Below are 20,027 nucleotides of genomic sequence, written 5' to 3'. Positions count from 1 at the left end.
ATCCAGTGTCATTTTCTTTGTATAAACACAGACTTAGAAAGGCCCTGCCGTCTAAATACGGCAATTACTTCTGTTTCTCTGCATTTTTTATTCTGAAATATAATTCACTTATTTTATGTAAAACATTTGACTCTGAATACTTAAACGTACTGGTGATTGTGTATGTCTACTGTAAATTTAATTGTTTTATATGTCCTTTGAATGTGTTTTTATATAGGCCACCACAGGTTTCTACCACACCTTCGCATGCATTTTTAAAATTCTTTAATGTGATTTGTATTTATGTGTGTAAAGCGAATGAGAAAACAAAAAAAAGACATCACTTTAGCAAGTCCAATTTACCTAACATACAGACCTTTGAATTGTGGGAGGCAATGAATGTAGGTGTCCTGAAGAATGTTGAACGATTGCCAAGAACCTTCCAGTAACTAACTTCAAAAACAATACTGATACTAATACAAAGCTTTTCCTGTGACTGACTTTCTTGAAGACACACTTGAGTTAAAAATTCAGGGTTTAGCTAGTTTGAAATCCAGGTTATCAATTGAATTACAGTCCATTTCTGACTTCAGATTAACAAACGTCTTTTTTAAGAAGTGGCCTCCCCCCTTAACATCAACAGACTCATCCTAAAACGAGTCATTCTTCATAGACACAAAGCTGAGTCTTTCATGCTTTATTTGCCTTCAACGCAACATAAATATTCAACATTCAAATTGCAGGTTATAAACTGAACTGGAGTCCCCTTCCACTCAAAAATACTCGCTTCACTTGGATGTTTGGGCTTCTCTGTAAGTTTCCCTGTGCTCATATTAAATCAGATATAATACAGATCAACAGCAATAACATTCTTGTGCTTTAAGTTATTACTGTGGCTCATTCTTAAACTCAACAGAGTCACTTATAGACAGACACTGCATTCTTTTCACAGAAACACAGGTAGGTCCAGGTGGTTCTGGTCTCTCCTGGTTCACTTGGCTTTAACACAACATAAATATTCAACATTCAAATTCCAACTGAACTGACCTTTAGTGGATTTCTGACTCTAATTCAAATCAGTAAAGTCACACAATAACAAAGTATGTTTTAAATTCTTACATTTGATTATCAGCCTGGCGTCCATCCTTAAAACAAAGAGGTTCATCTATAGACTGGCCACTCCTCCAGGACAAACAGCTGAGTGCAGGTGAGTCTGGTCTCTCCTGCTTCACTTGGCTTCAACACAACATAAACATTTAACATTTAAATTCCAGGTTATGAATCGAATAAAGGGAATAAAGTGAATTTCTGACACTAATTCAAATTAGTAAAAGACTCAAAATAACAAACTGATTTGTATGTTTTCAATGCTCACATTTGATTATCAGCCTGGCCTCCATCCTTAAAACAAATAGGTTCACCTATAGACTGGCCACTCCTCCAGGACAAACAGCTGAGTGCAGGTGAGTCTGGTCCCTCTTCGTTCACTTTGCTTCAACACAACATAAATATTCAACATTTGAATTCCCGGTTATGAGCTAAACTTAAAGTCCCCCTCCGCTCAGAACAGTATTTTGCTCATTGTTACTTCAATTGGATGTTTGGGCTCCACTGTGCAGAATGATACATGTGCACAGTTTTTGACACAAGGAGGCTGTTTTCAACTTCATCTGCTGAAGGGGGAGAGTTTCTCTGGGCTTACCTCACTTAAATCAGGTGTAATACAGGTCAACTGCAATAACGTACTTGTGCTTTAAATTCTTACCTTGTCTCAACAATTGACCCATTCTTGAACAAAATCGGTTCACCTATAGACTGGACACTTCATGGAAAAATAGCTGAGTGCAGCTGAGTCTGGTCTCTCCTGCAGAAACTGACTTCAACATAAACATTTAACATTAATTTTCCAGGTTGATTAAACATGAGTGAATTGCTGACTCTAATTCAAATCAGTAAGGGACTGTTCATTATTTAACTAAGGGTCCACCGGAGGAGTTTTGCGGCCTCTAACCTAAAAAGACGTGACCCTCACCTCGTCAGTAAAAAATTTTCCTATGACCCTCCAAAATCATTTGAAAAAGAGGAATGACACCCCCCTTGTGTGCAAGTTTGCACTTAGCAAAGAAATACAGACCATGACATACATGCCTTAACCTCTGCATTCTCATCTTACACATCACACTCCTCTGTTATGGTGTGGTGGCCATTTCAGTAGATTTACTCACTAACATGGTTGTGGAAACACAATAAGCATGGAAACTAAATGCACACTTCATGCATTACTGCATTACTTCAAATACTAAGTTACTCCTCTAGTAAACTAGTATTCATATGAAATAAAACAATAAAACATTGAGACCATTCAGCAAAGGACGCTGGGATATAGGCTAACCAATTCAACACTGGTTACTATGGACTTGTCACTAGGCTTCGTCATTGTATATTTTAGAACATAGGTAAAGCTGCCGAAGCTGAACATTATATATTCCAAAACATATATGTTTATTTTTAAAGCAGATTTTAATTTACATTGTAACAACTTAACAATTCGCCCTTATGAAATCCAATCGTGGCACGGCTGTTTTGGAACGCAATAGACAGACGCTTAAATTCAACTAAAATGTAACAGTGAACTATCAGTGTTGGACCTACAGTCTGTTGAGATGCCTCTCCAAACTCCCCATAAAACGTTAAGACACGTTGAGAAAAAAAGATCCCTATTTTTGCCGTAATCCAATGACACAAAAAAAAGTAATCCACAGCGATCAGTAGATCCACAAAAAGGTAAATTACACGGTGTATCCAGCAAGGCGTCACATTCACCAGCTCCAAACAGGTGAACGAGGCCTCTCCACTTCGCCGTTTAAACAAAGTGGAATAAACGTATAAAAGTCCAAATCTACACAAAACCTGCAATCAATTAGTAAGCTGACATCACATTTATATACATGGCATTTAGGAAACCTTTATTGCAAGGTTGGCACGGCAAGATGTCCAGACTAGTGCAACAGTAACTTTCGTTTTTTGCGTCCTGCTGCTCCCATCGTCAGCCAGGTAATATTTTTTTTACTAAAGCAGTATATGAACTCTGATGTATTACCTATCACCATTTAGTTGTTTTGTGTTATTTAAGATATTTATAAAATATCTGGTCATGCCAGATGTAATTATTCCACTCATTTTTTAAACAATGCAATTACCTGTTTCAGCCACCAGGGGGGCAGTGCTCCCTCTGCCCCCCCAGCAAACTCATGGGTCAGACCCATCTGGTAGCGAAGGAGGGCAGAGACTGAGAGCTACATGGATAAATATGCACCAAACAAGCCACTTTGAAATTTTGCTCTTTTCATGAATAAAAAAGTTGGGTGACCCCCCCACCCAGACTAAAAAATGTTGGATGACCCTCCCCTCAGCATAAAATAAAAAGACATGACCCTCCCCTATTTTCCTCTGGTGGTCCATTCCATAAATACCGAACGGTCCCTAAAAGTCACAAAATAAACTCCTATGTTTTAAATGCTCACATTTGATTATCAGAATGGTCTCCATCCTTGAACTCGATAGGTTCATCTATAGACCGGCCACTCTTCATCGACACACAGCTGGGAACATGTTTGTCTGGTGGTCTCTTCTGCTTCACTGGGCTTCAACACAACATAAACAAAGTTGATTTTAGAGCTCTGAGAGAGTGAACAGTCATAAGCATTCTGAGAAAAGTTTATCTATACCTCTTATCTCTGGTCTGGCTGTCATGTTGCTCAGACAGAGTGACGTCAGAGGCAGAGACCCCGTCCTCTCTCTCCTCAGACACATCCATGTTGGAGCGTACTCCTTTCACATAAAAGAACGGCAAGAGCTCCATTTATGATCACACCAACTGGTGTGTCACATTAATTACAATTCATTTGTGGGTAAGATTCTTACCTGCGAATCCGATTTAAAAAGCACTGTAGAAAAGAAGAAAAACAGAAAACACTCATCATTCTCCGTCTTTTCCTGAGGGTTTGTGTTGTCTGATTTATTTCTGTCACATCCTCATGACTTTACTGTCAGCTTCACAGACCAGTCCAACCTGTTATGAGACTAAATCCGGGCCAGGAAATAATCACAGATAAAATGACATAGTTCTACTGTGTCTCTAGATGGTGGTAAATAACCTTGTTGTTACTTGCCATAACTGAACCTTTAAACTCATCTAAAAAGCTCTGACAACCTCAAATCGATTGAGTCCTTCATGAAGACACATTTTTTAAAAGTTAGAACAGAACCAGTTATTCTCTTTTTGTTCGGCTTAGTTGAAAAAAAAGTGATGTACCATCTCTGTAAATCTTATGAAACCACACCCACACAGTTGTTACAAAGCAGAGTGAGTTTTTGAGTGTTAAACTCTAAATAACTAATAAATAATAGTGTTTATTCCCCCAAACTTTAACTGTGGTTGTTGCTTATTTAGTAATGAATCTTTAATTATATAGAGAAATACTTAAAAGCAAGTTTTAACCCTGGCCCAACCAAGTCTTAACCTCAAAATGTCTGAATGATTAACATTGTAAACCCTGCATTTTATCAGAACACAGCGTTGAAAATCTGCTTAGAAATATAGGAACTATTGGATAGGATAGGACAACACAATATAATTCTGCTAAATAAAACATCACATCACATAAAATATCACATCCATTATGAATTTCACTTTTCTAATTTAAGCAAATTATATATCAATGTACAATACACATTTTTCTATTAAATTAGTCTTTACTATATTATAGCATATACCCATATGCAAAGGGCAGAGGCTCAGTCCTCGACGCAGCGGCTCAGGGTTCGAGTCCGACCTGTGGCCATTTGCTGCATGTCTTCCCCTTCTCTCTCCCCCCTCAATTTATGATGATACATCAGCATTTTTCTGTAGATTATATTGTGTATTATTAATCAGAATCTGGAAAGTAACAAAGGCTGTAGAAGTAGGCTATAACATGAAAAGTACATACATAAAGTACATACAGGTATCTCAAATTTGTACTTATGAACAGTACTTGAGTAAATATACTTAGTTACATTCTACCACTGGCCACAACACATACTATAAATGAACATATCCTCATTCATGCTTTCATAACCTCCCGTTTGGAGTACTGCAATGGAGTCCTGTCTGGGGTCCCCAGCAAAACCCTAGACAGGACTCCAGTATGTCCAAAATTCTGCCGCCAGGGTCCTCAACCACACCAAGACCTGGCAGCACATCACCCCCAACCCTCATCCACCTTCACTGGCTCCCAATTAAGTCCCGCATCACATATATAATCCTCCTTCTCACCTACAAATCCCTCCACGCCCTGGCCCCACAGTACCTCTCTGACCTCCTCCATCCATACACCCCACCCCGAAACCTGCAGTCCTCAGACGCTGGCCTGCTCTCCATTCCCCACACCAGACTCTGTACCTTTGGAGACAGAGCTTTTAGTGTTGCAGCCCCATCCCTCTGGAACACCCTCCCTGCAGATATCCGAAATGCTACATACATTTTAAAAAAAACTCCTGAAACACCACCACAATAATAATTATTATTATTATTATAAATAACTGTTTCTGCATCACATTCCACCATCTACTTGTACAATTGTGTTAGATATTTTTTTAAACCTTTTTAGAGCAGAAAAAAGATATACAGTGAATACAGTAAAGCTATAAAACAAGTAAGCAGAGAGAAAAAGCATATGCCTATACTGTAGATAAAGTTTTGAAGGCCTTGCACTTCTTTCAGGCTATCCATATAAAAACTGAAAGTGGCACTGAATACATCAACACAGTGGACCGTTTATATGAACAGGATACTTTCAAAACAATTAACAAACATAGGAGTACAGTCTTGGAAACCAAAGATTACATATGATATCACATGACAAATTAACTAATTGATTGATTGATTGTTAAAAATGTATCATATTAATTAACAGATAGGCTTGGAAAAAAAAATGTATGGTTGAGAATAGGCATGCACTTTACTCCTGATGATTAAGGTTAGGATGCTAAGTAAACGGGTACATTTAGGATCCTCACCTGTATCACAGTTACAGAATTATTTTTTAATTTCCTACATTTGCTTATCGGTGTGGGCTCCATCCTTGAAACATAAGGGGTCCTCCATAGACTTTAAATTCTTGGACACAAAGCTGCATCTCTTCTTCCTTTGCCTTCAACAGCAGAAATAATCAACATTCAAAATGAACATTGGGACAGTTATATACTGTATGTGTATATATAAACTTCTGCTTTGAGTAATAATTTGTGAAAGCAGAGGACGATCAAACAATACACATAATCAAGATAAGTAATGGTGATATACTAAGGTTTTAGTTACATTTCATTATCAGAATGTCCTCCGTCCTCAATCTGAAGTGACTCATTCATAGACCCGTCACACTCACAGCTGGGTACAGATGAGTCTGGTCTCGCCTGGTTAACTGGACTTCAACACAACATAAACAGTACAAGTTAATATTAGAGCTCTGAGAGGGTGAGCAGTCATGAACAATCAGAGACAAGTTTATCTATACCTCTTATCTCTGGGCTGGCTGTCATGTTGATCAGATAGAGAAACCTCAGAGGCAGAGACCCTGTCCTCTCTCTCTGCAGAAACATTCATGGTGGAGCTACACCTTTAAAGAAACAAGCATGGTAAGTGCTCAATTAGTCTCGCAATTGCCAGACCTTCTTCCACAGCGATGCGGAGGAGGGTCTGGCGAGTCCACACAGCATTCCGGGATGGGAGAAAAACATGCTCTGGTTTATTGGCATTTCTTTAAACCAATCACAATCGTCATGGATGGCGCTAAGCTCCGGACGGAGCCACGGTGCCTCTGCAAAATAGTCTCAGGAAGGAACTCAGATTGGACAGATAGTCTAGCTAGCTGTCTGGATTTACCCTGCAGAGATCTGAGGAGCAGTTAACCACAGTCCTCATAAATCCACCGGAGTTTAAAATCCCAACATAAAGAAAGCGAAAGGAAACAGATATCGGCCAAAAGAGGTACATCCTCTGAGTTTCCGGCGGCACTGGAGCAATTCTGGAAGTGGAACGTCGTGGATATAGGATAAAGGCTAAATTAAACCTGAAGGAATAGGCAGAGGTGGAAAGAGTACAAAAATATTCAAATATTCTACTTAAGTACTATTACTTTAATGAACTTTTACTTAAGTAAAAGGTTTAAAAATCTACTCAAGTAAAAGTAAGAAGTAGCTCAGAGTACTCAGAGTAAAAGTTACTTAGTTACTTTTTAACAGCAGGGGGGAAATATACTTTTATATTAATACTTATTTAATGTCTTATTTATACCTATTATACCTTTATTTAATTAAATCACAGTCTTTTGCGATTTGATAAGGTCACAAAGCCATACCGTGCTTTTGATTTTAATTTGTTTGACAGATACTTTGCCAAAGTAATGTAGGAGCAGTTTTTTATTTACTTTTTTTACTCAGTTACGGATTTGAAATGTAGCAAAGTACAATACTTCAACCACAACAAACTTGAGTAAAAGCAAAATTAAAAATCAAATTTTAAAGCTATAGTGCGTAGTTTCTGTCACCCCTCATGAGGAATTCTAAGTAATGACAACAAAACTGTCGGCGTGTCCACATGATACAAGCCTTCCGTGATCGCGACCTAGTAGCCAAGGAGGACACAGAGGATTAAAAAAAGCATGTATGTAGTAAAGGTAGTTATCTTCACTTGAGCTTCAAAGCGGGAAAGTCACCGGACGCCACAATCTTCTGAACATAGTCATACTGAGAAATACAGAGAGAGTTGTGTAGAGCTGATAGTCTTAATTAGCTTTGTAGCAACTCATTTGGCAATGGCTTGAATGTAACGGATGTTTATTAATATAAAAAAGTTACGCACTAAAGCTTTAAAGAGCAAAATTAAGAGGCTAGATCTATCTATCTGTTGTTTTGTAAACAATGTTGTGTTCTTGTAAGTGATTTAAACATAAACACATTGTTTGGATAGCATAAATTTGAGTCAGTAAAATTATTAGTATAATTTAAAAAAACTACTTTAAAAAGTAAAAGTACAGAAAAAAACAACTCAATTACAGTAACGTGAGTAATTGTAATTTGTTACTTTCCACCCCTGGAAATAGGATCACCCCAACCAGTATGTCACATTAATTAAATTACATTTGTGGATAAAGATTCTTACCTGCCAAACTCACGTCCAGATCAATATTTAAAAAGCATTTTGGCAAATTTTTGAAACAGAAACCACTCCTTATTCTCCGTCTGTTTCTAAGGGTTTGAGTGCGTCTGATTTATTTCTGTCTTATCCAACCTTAATTGTCAGCTTCTCAGACCAGTCCAACCAGTGCTGATGCTCGATCTGTGCCAAGACAGCAGATTGGTTGACCTAGTTCTAATGTTCTCTGAGTTACACCCCTCTCTGTTCTCACCTTATCAAACTGGGATCATTTAGGGCAATATACTTCTATGCGAGAAAAATGGTGATGGATAGATAGTCTTTTTTTTCCCATGGGGCATTTGTTTTCACAGCTTGCACATGTACGTGTCTTGCAGGAAAAAGGTACGTATACAAAGCACACAATATAGAACTGTGTTTTTTACTGCTGTATATTCCTGTGGAACCAGTATTTTCTCTATGCAGGTTAAGTTGCTTATTTTGGAAATAAAATTATCCTTAAAAGTATTGTTACAAAACTTTGAGTGAAATGACATTAAATACAGTTTTCAGTTAGACTGGGTAAACCCAGCCCAATCTGCTGGCTATTTGATTTCTCCCTGCAGCTGAGGCTGGAAACCTGTACATATATCTATCCTGCTTCTGTTGCAAATCTGCGGGGACCAATCACAAACTTGCTTATCCACCTGGCACGCTATTGGCGGGTTTAATATGATGATGATAGAGAAGCGACCAAGCAGTTTTGTGTTTACATTCATCACTCGGCCACTGAAGCGCAGCAACCCATTGATGCCGCTGTCGCTGCTACGTCACCCAGATCGTTGGTCTAATTTGTTGAAGGACTATCCAATTGCGTACAGAGTCATTTGAACTATGCCCGTTGATCACGCCTCTTGTGCAGTAGAAAATACAGAGCAGACTCCCCAGACTAATGTTCAATCTTAAAAGATTGAGCTTGGTCTGGTGAAAGCCAGACTAGTTTTCAGTGATAATTGAACAATGTATAGTTTTTCACTCTGTTTCAAATGTAATAGGTACACATAGATAAAATGGGTGTGGTCTAATACAACAGTAGTCCAGTTTTTGTTTTGTCGTTTCAGAGATGTAGTGGTGCTGATGAATTGTTTTGTTTTAAACTAAAATAAGTCTAATATGTTGTCTACCCCATCAACTATGGACTATGGACAATGTTTTCTGGGTTTACATGGTTAATCATTTAGACATTTTAAGGTTAAGACTTGGTTGGGCCAGGGTTAAAACTTGCTTTTAAATATTTCTCTATATAATTAAATATTCATGACTAAATAAGCAACAATCACAGTACAAGTTTGGGGGAATAAACACCATAAGTTATTAATTATTTAGAGTTTAACACTCAAAAACTCATTCCGATTTGTAACAACTGTGTGGGTGTGGTTTCATAAGATTTACAGAGATGGTACATCATTTTTTTTTTCAACTTTAGCCGGACAAAAAGAGAATAACTTCATGAAGGACTCAATCGATTTGAGGTTGTCAGAGCTTTTTAGATGAGTTCAAAGGTTCAGTTATGGCAAGTAACAGCAAGGTTTTTTACCACCATCTAGAGACACAGTAGAACTATGTCATTTTATCTGTGATTATTTCCTGGCCCGGATTTAGTCTCATAACAGGTTGGACTGGTCTGTGAAGCTGACAGTAAAGTCATGAGGATGTGACAGAAATAAATCAGACAACACAAACCCTCAGGAAAAGACGGAGAATGATGAGTGTTTTCTGTTTTAATTTTTTTTTTTTAAATCGGATTCACAGGTAAGTAACTTACCCACAAATGAATTGTAATTAATGTGACATACTAGTTGGTGTGATCATATTCCATGAGGTTAAATGGAGCCCTTGCCATTCTTTTGTTTATGTGAAAGGAGTACGCTCCAACATGGATGTGTCTGAGGAGAGAGAGGACGGGGTCTCTGCCTCTGAAGTCACTCTGTCTGAGCAACATGACAGTCAGACCAGAGATAAGAGGTAAGATAAACTTTTCTCAGAATGCTTATGACTGTTCACTCTCTCAGAGCTCTAAAATCAACTTTGTGTATGTTGTGTTGAAGCCCAGTGAAGCAGAAGAGACCACCAGACAAACATGTTCCCAGCTGTGTGTCCATGAAGAGTGGCCGGTCTAAAAGTGAACCTATCGAGTTCAAGGATGGAGACCATTCTGATAATCAAATGTGAGAATTTTATGTAAACATACAAGTTATGACATTGTTATTATGTCACTTTTTACTGTTGAATTAGTGTCAGTAATTTACACATGTTGAATTCATAACCTGGAATTTAAATGTTAAATGTTCATGTTGTGTTGAAGTCAAGTTCTGCAGGAGAGACCAGACTCACCTGGACCCAACCGTTTGTCCATCAAGAGCGTCCAGTCTATAGGTGAACCTATTGAGTTCAAGAATGGGCCGATTGTTGAGCCAAGGTAAGAATTTAAAGCACAAGGATGTTGTTGCAGTTGACCTGCAATCTACCTGATTTAAGGTGAGCACAGAGAAACCTTTCCCCTTCACAAATGAAGTTGAAAACAGCCTCCTTGTGTCAAAAATTGTGCTTTGAACCATTCACACATATAGCAACAAAAAGTAATGCACTGTTATTCATATGTTTTCAAGGTATTGATTTCTGTATGCACTACATTGACTGCATGACACATAAGATTGCTCAGATTGGCGTAGGGAGGAGGTCAGGGTGGATGGGTGGTTCGTAAAATATGGCCTCAAGCGGGGAAGCGGAGTTTGTGTCCCAGGAGAAGTTAAGAAGTTAAGTTTGTGTCCCAGGACAGGAGTACTGCTTAAAGGAGAATTCCGGCCAATTTTTACGTTAATCTTGATCGCTATAGCTACGCGAGTATTTTCGATAGAAAAAAACCCGACCCGAATCAGTGCAGGTAACACGGAGAAGCTGCAGCTACATATACAAGCGTCCCCTGAGCTAAAACGGCAGTAGTCGGGGCAAGTTTTAGAGTGCCTTTGTGCCTCAACAGACACAAAATGCAATTAATATGTTTGTGCCACATTAACAGGGCCCTTACGTGTCAACAAGATGCGTTTTCAACTCAGACATTGTTTAAATTCACCTACCCTGGTCCCTGTCTCGATCCTGCCGGTAGCTAGCTTGCCCTGCTAGCTGATAGCCGTTAGCTGCTAGCTGCCCTCCGGTGAGTGTATTCAGCCAGGCTTCTGTGATAATCATCCCAGTTACAATCCACGGAGCGGCGGTGGTGTGGATATGTCCTCCAGAGGACAGGTCATGTCAGGTCTTGAAGTTTATTCCCCCCTAAAAAAAAACAGTAGTGCGCTAGTAGCTGTTAGCTGCCCTCCGGTGAGTGTGTACAACCAGATAGCTGTTAGCTGCTAGCTGCCGTCCAGTGAGTGTATTCAGCCAGGCTTCTGTGATAATCATCCCAATAACAATCCACTTTCTATCGAAAGTACTCGCGTAGCTATAGCGATCGAGATTAACATAAGAATTGGCCGGAATTCTCCTTTAAGAGGGCCAGTGTTTTTATCCAAACCACAATATTTTTTTCTAATCCCAACTAGTCATTTTGGTGTCTAAACTCAACTGTCATCACCGCATTATGGCCACCTTTTGTCAGCTAAACTCAACTGCAAAGGCCTCTGAAACCACCGTCACCCCACTCTGCCCTGTACCCAGCTCATAGTCAACGTTTCTAAGCTAAACTTAACTGTAAAGACAGCTAAACTTAACTGTAACGTAAATAGGATATCATTCGAATTGTTGTGCATAAGTTTTCGTACGATATAATCTGAACCCATTCGTGAGAATGCGTTGAACTGTGCATCATTCATGTATCATCATCATATTGAATTTATTGAATATTTAGGTTTTGTAAAAGCCAAGTGAACCAGGAGAGGCCAGACCCACCTGGACCTACCTGTGTTTCTGTGAAGAGAATCTGGTCTATAAGTGACCCTATTGCTTTGAAGAATGGAAGTCCGACTGTTGAGCGAATGATGAAGGAAGAATTTAAAGCACAACAATGTTTTTGCTGTTGATCTGTATTATACCTGATTTAGAAATTTACAGAGAAGCCAAAACATCCAAGTGAAGCAAGTATTTTTGAGTGGAGGAGTTCAGTTTATTCTATAATCTGGAATTTGTGTTGAAGCCAAGTGGAGCAGGAGAGACTCAGCTTTGGGTCTGTGAAGGATAACTGATCTAAGGACGAGTCTATTGATCTCAAAGGTGAAAGACTTTACTATAACCAGCACTTAGAGGTCAAGAGATTGAAGGCAGAAATGGACTTAAATTCAATTGATATCTCTGAGTTCCAATCGGCAAAACCCTGAATATTGTGACTTCAAGGAAGTCAGTCACAGAAAAAGCTGTATCGTTTTCAAATGTTGTTACTGGAAAGTACCTGGCGATCGATCAACATTCTTTAGGAAACCTGCATTTATTTTCTTCTGCAAAGGCTATGCAAAAGAAAATGGAAGAGGAATCTTTTAAATGTACATTGTCATTCCAAAAGATAGATAGATAGAAAACTGACCACAGGATATTTTATACAAGGGAAGATGAAAATGTTTCGCCTGCCTAGTCGGTGAATTAAGAATTGTCAGTTGTTAACAATATAATATCTTAAAGTATAAGGTAAATCTGTTTTATTTTGTAAAAACAAATGTACAGGTTTGAAGAATATATATGTTGAAAATAATCAATAAATGCAATTTAGAAAAACAGCTGTGAGCTGGGATGCCCTCCAGCCTTCTGCCAAGGCTGAGTGGGTAAAGATAATGGATGGATTTGTAATGACATGGATATGTTACTATTTAGTAGCGCAGGTAGAGTAACGCTTTACAATAAGGTACACAAAAATGTAGGTAGTTACTAGTTACCAGTAACTAATAATTAGTGCTTGAATCACAGTCAATTAGTAACTAATCATTAACTAACCATTCGTTACTCATTCATTCCTCATTCGTTCCTCAGTCGTTCCTCAGTAACTACCTACATTTTTGTGTACCTTATTGTAAAGTGTTACCACAGGTAGAATGAAGGTTGCAGTTATTCAAAACTTTATTCTAAACAAAAATCAATGACTTTGAAAACGGTTCATCAAACTCTTTTCCCTCAAGAAATCACAGCGGAAAAGAATACTGTGTTTCCATTTATCCATTTGTGTGGACAAAAAAAACAGTTAAATTATGGTGATTCACATCGTACTTGGGGACCAAAGCTGGTCTCCACAATGTAAGCCATTTCTTGTTACCATTTCATTTACAGCTATGTAGAGGTAATTGAGCTCTGAGTTCTTTAGAAAGCTTAAGCCTCACTGTTGTCGGGTTTAAGGTGTGTGTGCATGTCTGAATTGGCCTCATGTTTTCTGGGTCTACAGAGCTCACCGGAAGAGGTCAGAGGTTCTCAGTACTCGTCCTGCCCAGAAGCATCGGCAGAACCTGGACTCCATTTTCATGGTAGGGAAATCTACAACTTTTTCACATCATACGGTGCAAACAATGAATTAAATTGAATCCTCTGAACTTATATGTGCATTAGTGAAAATTAATTCTGTGATTTCTGTTTAAAATACAGATTTAATCACTTTCAATATCAACATTGTACAGATCTAAGTACAAATTCAAAGAGAACCAAACTGTCTGTGTCTGTTTTGGCACTCACTCAAAGCCTTCTTCTGTTCTACTGTCTGGAAAGTCCCACACATTCAAACTTGTTTGATCACATTTTGTTATTGTACATGCATTGGCTAAGATCCAAGCATCTTATGTAGTTGCAAGTGTGACATAAGGAGGCAGTTTTACCTGCAATAACCCTTTTTAGCCACTGGAATCCATTTCATGTCATACACAGCAGAATTTAAATTTGCTTCAAGTAAGAAGAAGATGTGCAAATTTATTTAGAAGAATGTTACAAGTTAAAGCTACAGATTTAGGTTTGAATAGCTCATGTTTCAGGTTTTGGATGAACCTGCTTTCAGCAGAGCCAGATGGATATGAGGTTCTGTTTCCATCATTGTAATACAATTTTTTTAATTATACACCGTATTCTTATAGGATCTTGAAGAGAACATTGTGACTTTTGTGAAGAACGAGCTGAAGAAGTTCAAGAAAGTTCTAGAAAGTTCAGAATGCTTAGAGGGGCTGAATGAAGACGATGAAGTCATGGAAAGTGAAGAAGAAGAAGAGCAGAGAAAAAGCAACGGAGACGCATTTATGAAGCTCACACTGAACTTCCTGAGGAACATGAAGCAGGAGCAGTTGGCTGACTCCCTGCAAAGCAGTAAGATGCTTTTATGAATTGCATACTGCTTCTGGAAAAATGAAAATGTTCTATTAGATCTATGAAATCCATATCTGAACCAACATTAGCCTGATGTCTAAACAAGTTGTTCAAAATGTGAGGTTGTAGATGTGGGATTGGATTCCTGAATAATGTAGGTTACATTAAGCATTTGTTTTTTCAAATTAGGGTAATTTGTTGTTAGCAAAACCAAAGACTTGTGAAATATATGCATCTACATCAATTGACTGATATTGTCTGTTACTTCATCAGAAACTCTTGCTGCAATTTGCCAACGTAAACTAAAGTCTAGAATGAAGAACACGTTTCAGAGTTTGTTTGAGGGGATTGCCAGAGCAGGAAACCCAACACTTCTAAGTCGGATCTACACGGAACTCTACGTCAAAGAGGAACAGAGTGGAGAGGCCAATGAACAACATGAGGTCAGACAGATAGAAGCAGCATCCCAAAAGCCGACAAGTTCAGAAACAACAATCAGAAGTGAGGATATATTTAAACCGATACTTGGACGAGATGAACCAGTCAGAACTCTGGTGACAAAGGGAGTGGCTGGCATTGGGAAAACAGTCTTAACACAGAAGTACATCCTGGACTGGGCTGAAGACAAAGCCAACCACAGTATACAGTTTATCTTTCCATTCACTTTCCGAGAGCTCAATTTGCTGAAAGCAAAAAAGTACAGCTTGGTGGAACTTCTTCATCATGTCTTTACCGAAACCAAAGAAGCAGGAATCTGCAGGTTTGAAAAGTTCCAGGTTGTGTTCATCTTCGACGGTCTGGACGAGTGTCGACTTCCTCTTGACTTCCACAAGAATGAGATCCTGACTGATGTTACAGAGTCAACTTCAGTCGACGTGCTGCTGACAAACCTCATTGGAGGTAAACTGCTTCCGTCTGCTCGCCTCTGGATAACTACACGACCTGCAGCAGCCAGTCAGATCCCTCCTGAGTGTGTTGACATGGTGACAGAGGTGAGAGGGTTCAGTGACCCGCAGAAGGAGGAGTACTTCAGGAAGAGATACAGCGATGAAGAGCAGGCCAAAAGAATCATCTCCCACATCGAGGCATCACGAAGCCTCCACATCATGTGCCACATCCCAGTCTTCTGCTGGATCACTGCGACAGTTCTGGACCAGGTGTTGAAAACCACTGAGAGAGCAGAGCTGCCCAAGACCCTAACTGAGATGTACATCCACTTCCTGGTGGTTCAGACCAAACAGGGGAATGTAAAGTATCACAGCAGTGCAGCGACAGATCCAGTCTGGTACACAGAGACCAACAAGATCATTCTCACTCTCGGAAAACTGGCTTTTGAGCAGCTGGAGAAAGGAAATCTGATCTTCTATGAAGCAGACCTGAAAGAGCGTGGCATTGACATAAAATCTGCCTCCGTCTACTCAGGACTATTCACAGAGATCTTCAAAGATGCGCATGGGCTGAACAAGGACAAGGTATTCTGCTTTGTCCATCTGAGCGTTCAAGAGTTTCTGGCTGCACTCTATGTCTATGTGACGTTCATCAACACCGGCGTTAATAAACTGAGAAGAAGAAGAGGGAGATCAAACTTTAAACACCTCTACCAAAGTGCAGTAGACAAGGCTTTAGCGAGTCCAAATGGACACCTGGACTTGTTTGCCCGCTTCCTCCTGGGCCTTTCTCTGGAGACCAATCAGACTCTCCTACGAGGCCTACTGAAAACGACAGGAAGTAAACAAGAGGTCAAAGAGATGCTAGTGCAGTACATCAAGAAGAAGATTAGGGACAATCCTTCTCCAGAGAAGAGCATCAATCTGTTCCACTGTCTGAATGAGCTGAATGACCATTCTCTAGAGAAGGAGATCCAACAGTACCTGAGTTCAGGAAGTTCCTTTGGAAACCAACTCTCTCCTTCTCAGTGGTCAGCGCTTGTCTTCATCTTACTGTCATCTCAAAAAGATCTAGACGTGTTTGACCTAAGGAAATTCTTTGCTTCCGAGGAGGGTTTTCTGAGGCTGCTGCCAGTGGTCAAAGCATCCAAAACAGCTCTGTAGGTGTACAGATACATGAAAGCATAAAATGTTACATTTCTGTTGTAGAAAACAAGGAAACACTTCACACTCAAACTACTATTTCTTCTTTAGATTAAGTGGCTGTAACCTCTCATCTAAAAGCGCTGAAGCTCTGGCCTCAGTTCTCACCTCCAAGAACTCTCTGAGAGAGCTGGACCTGAGTAACAATGACCTGCAGGATATAGGAGTGAAGGTGCTCTCATGTGGACTTAGAAGTCTACACTGTAAACTGGAAAGCCTCTGGTCAGTATTTGCTGATAGATTAACTTTTAAATAGATTAATCATTTATAATCATTAACATTATTCACCAGTAAAGTTATCTAACCTCCTTAGGAGTCCGTTTTCCGTTTGGTCAATATGTAGCATAAGACAATAAAGTGAACTGAGCCTGTGAACCCCTAAATTTAACAGATAATGTAGCTTGCGTCAAAATGATTGACTAATGAGGGTGTCATTCAAAGATGAAGCTTTGTGTATGTGTTTGCAGCCTGTCAGGCTGTCTGGTCACAGAGAAAGGCTGTGCTGATTTGACTTCAGCTCTGAAGTGCAACCCCTCCCATCTGAGAGAGCTGGACCTGAGCTTCAACCATCCAGGAGACTCAGGAGTGACGCTGCTGTGTGATGGACTAGATGACCCACACTGGAAACTGGAAACTCTCAAGTAGAATAGATTATATAATTGTACAGATACAGTACATTACACCAGTTGTATACGTGTGCATGTGTTAGTGTCTGTGTTCATTTGTCTTTCTCTCTCATTCACAATTCTCTACCTCTTTCACAGGATTGATCATTGTGGAAAGCATCGACTAAACTCATCACCCTTCAGGTGTAAGTTAAACTTTTCAGATTATTGACTAAATCCCCATGTAAAAAATATCATGCATTAAGGAATAGTTGAACTTTTTGGTAAATACAGTGGTGGGTGTAGTGACTTTCTCAAGACCTATTTTCCCTATGAGTTTGTCATGAAACCAGCAAAGACTAATAATATAGACTTGATGTTTCTCTCCAGTGATTGCATTCATTGCAGTCATTGTGTTTTCCAATTACACCCAATATTTTTGATGCACTCGCATTAAGGTCTATGAAAATAGCAGAGAGGTGGTTTAAAAGAGGCGTAAAGGAGGCCATATTTGTTAAAGTGGAGCGACCCTCTTTAAATAGGGGAGGTGGGTTCAGCCTACACCATGGTTCTGAAAACCATTCCCAGGCGCTTTACAGATACACCATCCTACTCCACCTCTTAAGCAGGAGAAGGGGCATCATCTGAAGCTGCTGGGACACCATCTTCTCTGGCAACACAAATGGACTACATCTTAGCAGTCATGTGACTTCATGCCATGAGATCATGTGACTGCCTTGTGTATTAAGGCCAGAGTTACTTCCTGTAACAACTGATGGTGTTTGGATGGACACTGAAACGTCTTATATTTTATATTTTTAATCCAGTGTTTTTAAATTAAAGCTTTGTTGAAACTACAATTACCTGGATGCATAAATGAATCTCCATAGACACTAAGGTCTATGGCCTTTTCGAAAATGTCAGACCTTGTGGACATAGCCAGCGTACATGATTTAGGAATGCTACGCCTACGCAGAGCAAGTCAGTTGCGTAGGTGGTCCTTCATTGGGCCCCAGGACATATTTGCTTACACATTGCTGAAAGAATGCGACCATAAGCGGCAGATCTAAATGCGTCCCCAATGCATTGTGGTCACATTCACACCTGTACATAGAGCTGTGCACTTGCCTGGCACTGTGTTCCTGTTGTGTGTGGGTTATATCATTTTGCTTTTATCAATCAGTAGCGAGTGATGTTTCCATCCAACGTCATTTTCAATCGTGGTGGAAGCTGCAGCACTGTAGTTGTTGCAAGGGAAAGTCAACTTAACGCTGCATTTTTGTATCTTATTTCCTCCCTCAGATTTCTGTGAGCTTTCACTGGACCCAGACACAGCACACAGAAACCTCTCAGTGTCTGACGACAACAGACAAGTGACGGTGGTGAAGGAGAAGCAGCCATATCCTGATCATCCGGAGAGATTTGACAGCTGGAAACAGCTGTTGTGTAGTAAGGGTCTGAATGAGCGCTGTTACTGGGAGGTCCGGTGTAAAGGAATGGTTCATGTAGGAGTGACATACAGAGGAATCAACAGGAGAGGAGACAGTGATGTCTGCTGTATTGGATGGAACGATCAGTCCTGGAGTCTGCTTTGCACCGCTAAGAGTTGCACTGCTTGGCACAATAACACACCAACAAACATAGCTACACTCCTGCCCTCTGACTCCTACAGAATAGCAGTGTATCTGGACTGGCCTGCTGGCACTGTGTCCTTCTACTTTCTCCCCTCCATCGTCTCTTCGATCAAACAGATCCACCTCCACACTTTCCACTCCACATTCACTGAACCCCTCTACCCTGCGTTTGGGTTTGGACAAATGCACGAGTTAGGGACTGACTCAAGATTTTTACCATCATCAGTTTATCTGTCACAGTTTGAAGAATGAATGTTGCCTCCTGTGTAGAACAGGGGTTCCTAAACTGGGGGCGCTTAAGACGTTAAGAAGTAGAAATAGTGACTGTTAGAGCAAGTGATGGACAGAGAGCTTAAATAAATACTGAATCTTATCAGCTCTCAACACAGATGAGACCAACAGACAGGAGCCACTTAAAACAACTGAAATCAGACTGCAGCCCTGTTTACACGTACATGGTTATTTTGAAAAACTGAGACATTTCCCTTTGTTTGTGCCCTTCGTTTACACGCAAACGGAGAATTCGCCTCTGAAAACGATTCTTTCTAAAAACTCTGGCCAGAGTGGAGATTTTTGAAATCTTCGTTTGCACGTTTGCATGTAAACTGAGACAAACGGAGGTTTAGGCAGCTGAGGAAGTGAGGAAGAGAGAGAGGAGGTGATTTGTTGCTGTTGTTGCTATTTTCGGGATTCTGATTGGCTAATGTGGGCTTGAGCTTCTCGTTACACTGCCATAGGTTTGGCATGCTCTTGGCGGCATTGACGACCTATGTACACGGGTACGTGTAAACAAACACCTTTCTGAAAACTGACAGCTTATGTTATTTTTGAAAACGTAGAGGTTGAAATGTCCGTTTATGAAAATAGCCGGCCACGTGTAAACGTAGCATGCAAAGCAATACCTCCTCTGCTCATAGCTTTTTGTGGAACCAAAATGCTTGCTGTCCTAAAATATCACTCTTTAGCAAAGATATTGAATAGAATCTGCAGTTTGGCACATACCTCGGTTTTGGGGGCACAGTTCAAACCAAAAACAAAAGCAATGCAGAAGATTACGTTTTTCTCATTTATTTTGTAAATGTAAATAGTAAAAGCTGGCTCCCTTGCTGTAATTTTAACTCTAAGAATTATTGTCATAAAAACACAAAAACTTCGACATGGGCCAACAAACCTGAGCCGGTGAAAAGAACTGAAATCTGACTGTACAGCAAAAGCTATTTGG

The 20,027-nt window shown here is 39.8% G+C and overlaps 1 protein-coding gene and 1 long non-coding RNA gene across 3 annotated transcripts; one reads left to right on the top strand and one right to left on the bottom strand.

Annotated features, from left to right (window-relative positions):
* Positions 1 to 5,800: 5,800 nt before the first annotated feature.
* Positions 5,801 to 6,606, bottom strand: LOC118494686. The gene is made up of 4 exons (XR_004896812.1): positions 6,537 to 6,606; positions 6,341 to 6,448; positions 6,040 to 6,173; positions 5,801 to 5,941 (listed from the first exon to the last, which is right to left on the bottom strand). It is a non-coding gene; the product is annotated as an uncharacterized LOC118494686 (long non-coding RNA).
* A 3,243-nt stretch (positions 6,607 to 9,849) lies between these two features.
* Positions 9,850 to 19,319, top strand: LOC116067255 (NACHT, LRR and PYD domains-containing protein 3-like). Of its 2 annotated transcripts, none has more exons than XM_031323628.2 (11): positions 9,850 to 9,967; positions 10,078 to 10,180; positions 10,264 to 10,383; positions 10,521 to 10,634; positions 13,575 to 13,653; positions 14,251 to 14,476; positions 14,750 to 16,523; positions 16,618 to 16,788; positions 17,034 to 17,207; positions 17,331 to 17,377; positions 18,474 to 19,319. In XM_031323628.2, exons 2-11 carry the CDS (start codon positions 10,092 to 10,094, stop codon positions 19,055 to 19,057), a joined length of 3,378 nt encoding a protein of 1,125 aa, XP_031179488.1. In that variant the 5' UTR covers positions 9,850 to 9,967; positions 10,078 to 10,091; the 3' UTR covers positions 19,058 to 19,319. The 2 variants fall into 2 exon arrangements, with proteins under 2 accessions (XP_031179488.1, XP_031179487.1); XM_031323627.2 differs by having other exon boundaries at positions 10,072 to 10,180.
* Positions 19,320 to 20,027: the final 708 nt, after the last annotated feature.

This window comes from Sander lucioperca, chromosome 3 (genome assembly GCF_008315115.2).
Source record: "Sander lucioperca isolate FBNREF2018 chromosome 3, SLUC_FBN_1.2, whole genome shotgun sequence".
In the NCBI taxonomy this organism is placed as follows: Eukaryota; Metazoa; Chordata; class Actinopteri; order Perciformes; family Percidae; genus Sander; species Sander lucioperca.
Note: the sequence above shows the minus strand (reverse complement) of the source record. Positions and strands in the feature narration are given on the sequence as shown.